Here is a 5,909-nt window from a genome sequence, read left to right as displayed (position 1 = left end):
CTCCTGCCTTGAACGATTGTACGGAGTGGGGCCAGGTGTTTATCCTGGAAGTGCTATCCAACTACTCTCTCATCATCTGCGAGAGTATCACGCCGCGCCTGGCCCACGCTAACGCTGCCGTCGTGCTCTCCGCCTTCAAGATATCCGTACTATCCATCTGCACAGCTAGTTATCCACCCACTCAAAGCTCCTAACTGTCTTAAACGAGTGCACGGAGTGGGGCCAGGTGTTCATCCTGGACGCGCTATCCAACTATTCTCCGCGCGACGCTCGCGAAGCGCATTCTATCTGCGAGCGAATCACGCCGCGCCTGGCCCACGCTAACGCAGCCGTCGTGCTCTCCGCCGTCAAGGTATCGTAGCTATCCATCTGCACAGCTATCCACCCACTCAGCTTTAAAGCTCTTAACCGCCCTAAATGAGTGCATAGAGTGGGGCCAGGTGTTCATCCTGGACGCAGGCGCATTCCATCTGCGAGCGTATCACGCCGCGCCTGGCTGGCCCACGCTAACGCTGCCGTCGTGCTCTCCGCCGTCAAGATATCCGTACTATCCATCTGCACAGCTAGCTATCCACCCACTCAAAGCTCCTAACTGCCCTAAACGAATGCTCAGAGTGGGGCCAGGTGTTCGTCCTGGACGCGCTATCCAACTACTCTCTCATTATCTGCGAGCGAATCACGCCGCGCCTGGCCCACGCTAACGCAGCCGTCGTGCTCTCCGCCGTCAAGGTATCCTGGCTATCCATCTGCAGAGCTATCCATCCACTCGGCTTAAGCTCCTGCCTTGAACGATTGTACGGAGTGGGGCCAGGTGTTCATCCTGGACGCGCTATCCAACTACTCTCTCATCATCTGCGAGCGAATCACGCGGCGCCTGGCCCACGCTAACGCTGCCGTCGTGCTATCAGCCGTCAAGGTATCCTAACTATCCATCTGCAGAGCTATCCATCCACTTAGCTTAAGATCCTAACTGCCTTAAACGAGTGCACGGAGTGGGGCCAGGTGTTCATCCTGGACGCGCTATCCAACTACTCTCTCATCATCTGCGAGCGAATCACGCGGCGCCTGGCCCACGCTAACGCTGCCGTCGTGCTCTCCGCCGTCAAGGTATCGTAGCTATCCATCTGCACAGCTAGCTATCCACCCACTCAAAGCTCCTAACTGTCTTAAACGAGTGCACGGAATGGGGCCAGGTGTTCATCCTGGACGCGCTATCCAACTACTCTCCGCGCATTCCATCTGCGAGCGTATCACGCCGCGCCTGGCCCACGCTAACGCAGCCGTCGTTCTCTCCGCCGTCAAGATATCCTGGCTATCCTTCTGCAGAGCTATCCACCTGACCAGCTCCAGCACCCACTCAGTTTAAAGCTCCTAACTGCCCTTAAACGAGTGCACAGAGTGACCAGGTGTTAATCCTGGACGCGCTATCCAACTACTCTCTCATCATCTGCGAGCGTATCACGCCGCGCCTGGCCCACGCTAACGCCGCCGTCGTGCTCTCCGCCGTCGAGGTATCCCAGCTATCCAGCTGACTATCCACCTACTCTACTTGTTACACAGCTAGCTGTCCATTTATCACAGCCAGGTATCCAGATGCTCAGAACTGTCTATCTATCCAGCTAAAACCTGGTCCGTGAGCACGTAGAATTTTGTTTAATGACCCCACGCTACCCATCCTTATCTCTCGCGAGTAATTATGTTGCTCACTCACTGCGGGCACCCGTCGCACAGTCGCGGCAGCAATATAATTACGCGCGAGCGATAAGGATGGGTAGCATGGGGTCATTGGACAAAATTCTACGTGCTCACGGACCAGGCTTTAGATTATTATTATTTTAGCCACAGGACGTCCACTGTTGAATATAGGCATCCCCCAATTCTTTCCACATCGCCCGGTTGGTAGCGGCCTGCATCCACCGCCTTCCTGCTACCTTTATGAGGTCGTAGTTGTCCCATCGGCCGTCAGTTTTGCGTACAATGTGCCCTGCCCATTGCCACTTCAGCTTGCTAATCCGTTATAGCTATGAGCTCAGCTAGATATGGCGTTAGTTATCTTTTTCTTCTGCCCAGGTGCTGATGAAGCTGATGGAGATGGTAGCGGAAGACACGGAGCTTGTCAGCACGCTGTCCCGCAAGCTGGCGCCGCCGCTGGTGACGCTGCTGAGCGCGGAGCCCGAGGTGCAGTACGTGGCGCTGCGGAACATCAACCTGGTCGTCCAGAAGCGCCCCGATATCCTCAAGCACGAGATGAAGGTGAGGAATGACCTAAGGGCTATATTTCACCGGGACACCATGGCGGCGCAACCAGTCGCCGGCTACCAACAGAATGTATGCAGCTTTGCGCAACCAAACGGACACCAGGTGAGTAATTATCTATAGAGCTGCATACATTTTGTTGGTAGCCGGCGACTGGTTGCGCCGACATGGTGTCCCGGTGAAATATAGCCCTTAGAGATAGTAAAGTCCGATCGCCGAGCACGCAGAATTTCGTCCAACGATACCAAGCTAAAGCCCGGTCCGTGAGCGCGTTGAATTTTGTCCAATGACCCCTAGCTACCCATCCTTATCGCTCGCGCGCAATTATATTGCTGTCGCGACTGTGCGACTGGCACCCGCAGTGAGTGCGAGCGCGATTGGAACATAATTACGCGCGAGCGATAAGGATGGGTAGCTTGAGGTCATTGGACAAAATTCTGCGTGCTCACGGACCAGACTTTACCCATCCTTATCGCTCGCACGTATTTATATCACTGGGTGCTGCATAAAAAAAGCTGCTGAACTCAGATCTTCGCGCAGGATTAGGAATTAGTCTTTGTATTTTTTTAACGTCCCCAGTTCCTAATAGCTAGGAATAAACTAACAAAGTACGTGGCGCTGCGGAACATCAACCTCGTGGTCCAGAAGCGCCCCGACATCCTCAAGCACGAGATGAAGGTGGGTTCGTTCGTTCGTTTCAGCCAAATGACGTCCACTGCTGGACAAATGCCTCCCCCAAGGTTTTCCATAATGAACGGTCCTGCGCTGCCCGCATCCAGGCTCTTCCCGCGACCTTTACCAGATCGTCGGTCCACCTAGTAGGAGGCCTGCCCACGCTACGTCTTCCAGCCCGTGGTCGCCACTCGAGAACTTTCTTGCCCCAACGGTCATCGTCTCTACGAGCTATGTGCCCCGCCCACTGCCACTTGATTGTGATGAAGGTGGGTGCTGTTCACAAATCACAAAAACTAAATTGAGATGTGAAAAGGGGGCGGGGCCAGTGTCGGAGCAATATGCCCAAAAACAGAACACATTGTGTGTTGTGATACCGCAGTGGATAATGAGCACATTTAAACTAACAGAATAGATTCAATCGCACGTGACTGAAACGTGAAATACCCAATTACCATTATGATTCATTTCAACAGTTTTTGAGTTCTCATTAAAGCAAGAAAATATCCAATGATACCGCCTAATAAAACACAACAGCGTCAGCGCCATCTCTTAGTCAAATCCAGAACTAAACCTACCAGTATATCCGCAGGTGTTCTTCGTGAAGTACAACGACCCTATCTACGTGAAGCTGGAGAAGCTGGACATCATGATCCGCCTGGCCTCGCAGGCGAACATTGCACAAGTGCTGGGAGAGCTCAAAGAGTATGCCACTGAGGTGGATGTGGATTTTGTGAGGAAGGCTGTGAGAGCCATCGGCAGATGCGCTATCAAGGTGAGAAAGTATACGGTATTATTATTAAGGTAGAAACAGTCCCGTTAAAAAAGGTATCTTATCTTGTTTTTTTCTTTGGATCCCGTTTCATTCTCGTAGAGGGTGAATTTTGGAAAATCCTATCAGGTTGACTTATGCCCGTTTTCACCATTAATCACTAATTTTTAAGACCCCTTTGAAAACAAAATTCCAGTTAAGTGTTACCATAGGGGTCACTTAAAAATTAGGAATTGATGGTGAAAAGGGGCATTAGTCATATAATAGTAGTATCACATAGTAACGTAGTACCTGCAAAATAAGTTCGAAATGTTGTCAGTTTCTGTATGGAATATAGGTCTAAATGAAAATTTTATTCTTAAGATAAAAGTTATCCGATGGTTGCAAATCAGCCTGAAAATGGTTGAATCAAACAAACATTAGGGCCAGTTTCACTTGTCCCTTAAAAAACTTCAGTTGTCTGACCCAACATTATCTAAAAAATAACGGTTAAAACCGATGATTCCATTTTCCCAGGTGGAGCCCTCAGCAGAACGCTGCGTGTCTACCCTCCTAGAACTGATCCAGACCAAAGTGAACTACGTGGTGCAAGAAGCCATAGTGGTGATCAAGGATATCTTCAGAAAATACCCAAACAAGTATGAGAGCATCATCAGTACGCTTTGCGAGAACTTGGATACGTTGGACGAACCCGAGGCTAGGGCGTCGATGGTAAGTTTAAATTGCTTCTTTTTTATTAAGGCCCGATTCGACCAAACTTTATCCGAGAATAACTCCTGGTATAACTGGCACATTGACAGTTTCAGTATGGGAAATATGTCAAAACTGACGATTTATTCTGAGATTAATATTTACTGTTTTTTGGTCGAATCCACCCTAAGAAATATACAGCATGTAAATAAACCTTATCTATGTCAAAAGAAATAGTGATTTTAGTGCTCCAAAGCAGCAGCTTGATTGGCAGCATCATTGATTCCAATTTGTATGTAAATAATCACTACTATTGTGACGATTCTAAATCTAGAACATTTTTTATTTGAAAAAATAGAAAGCCCCATTTGAAGTACCCTTTTTTAGCCATTCTATGCCATGAAATAATACTGTCATATTCTTCTCAACAGGTTTGGATCGTCGGCGAGTACGCCGAGCGTATCGACAACGCAGACGAATTGCTCGACTCCTTCCTAGAGGGCTTCCACGATGAAAACGCTCAGGTAAAATGCTATTACTTTACAAATGTGATGCTTAATCACAATAATACTATTTATTGTTTAGTGTAGTATTTTTCCCAAAATTCTAGCTAGAATATTGTGTAGCTACTGTATTCACGTCACTAGTTGGTTTAACGTCCACTTACCTTACTGGCATCAACAAGTGAGTTTCAGCCACATGCATTTTTCACTACCCATGTAAATTATTGAACAAACAAAGAAGAATGACCACCCCACTCTTACCGTGGATGTCGTGGAATACAGGCCTCCAAAACCCATCTGGCTACGGGACTATTCCCACCTGTCGTTCCCACCACTGCAACTTCTGGGTAGCCAGGATCTACAGCTTGACCGCCACAAAAACCCAACCAATGAAGGTCAAGTTTGTCCCGGGGGAAAGTTAAACTGTCATTGGACCCGCAACGAAATTAATCAGAAGAACATAGGAAGAGTTCGATTCTCTATTTGTTACTGGTAATGCACTGGAGATTAAATAAATGAATTTCCGGCCCAGGATGTCCCTCGATTTAACATTACCGTCGTTTATCAGAGATTTCAGACGACAAATGGCGCGCATCTTAGGCTAGCTGATGATAATATTGCTTGGTGTGTATCGCAGGTCCAGCTGCAACTGCTGACGGCAGTGGTGAAGCTGTTCTTGAAGCGGCCTGCAGATACGCAAGAGTTGGTGCAGCACGTCCTCAGCCTCGCAACGCAAGATGCCGACAACCCAGACCTCAGGTAAGGCACGGTGGATCGAAATGGCATTAAAGTGGACATAGGGATTTTTTCCGGAAAATCGAATTTTAAAAATTGCCAATCGATAGTCCTTTGCTCACTCATCACGACATGTCATATCACATTTTTCTCTAAACCTGATACTTTAGCTTAAAAAAATAATTTGTGTATTTTTTGTATGAAACGAGACATAAAATACTAATTTTCTCCGAAGACCTGCTAGATCGTGACTTGAAACAACCTAGGTCGGTATAACTGCA

At 48.3% G+C, this 5,909-nt stretch overlaps 1 protein-coding gene across 1 annotated transcript; it reads left to right on the top strand.

Annotated features, from left to right (window-relative positions):
- Nucleotides 1–208: 208 nt before the first annotated feature.
- On the top strand, nt 209–5,652 carry LOC114359676 (AP-1 complex subunit beta-1-like; the record flags this gene model as incomplete). The annotated part of the gene is made up of 9 exons (XM_028314150.1): nt 209–352; nt 625–729; nt 812–916; nt 958–1,107; nt 2,071–2,253; nt 3,521–3,703; nt 4,217–4,411; nt 4,822–4,914; nt 5,531–5,652. Coding segments are annotated over 9 exons (1,280 nt in total), but the record flags the coding sequence as incomplete, so codon positions are not given.
- Between the last annotated feature and the right edge of the window lie 257 nt (nt 5,653–5,909).

The sequence above is a fragment of the Ostrinia furnacalis genome, unplaced genomic scaffold (genome assembly GCF_004193835.3).
Source record: "Ostrinia furnacalis isolate ACB-3 unplaced genomic scaffold, ASM419383v2 OfSCF4568, whole genome shotgun sequence".
Classification (NCBI taxonomy): domain Eukaryota; kingdom Metazoa; phylum Arthropoda; class Insecta; order Lepidoptera; family Crambidae; genus Ostrinia; species Ostrinia furnacalis.
The sequence above is the reverse complement of the archived record's forward strand: the minus strand, read 5'-3'. Positions and strand labels throughout refer to the sequence as shown.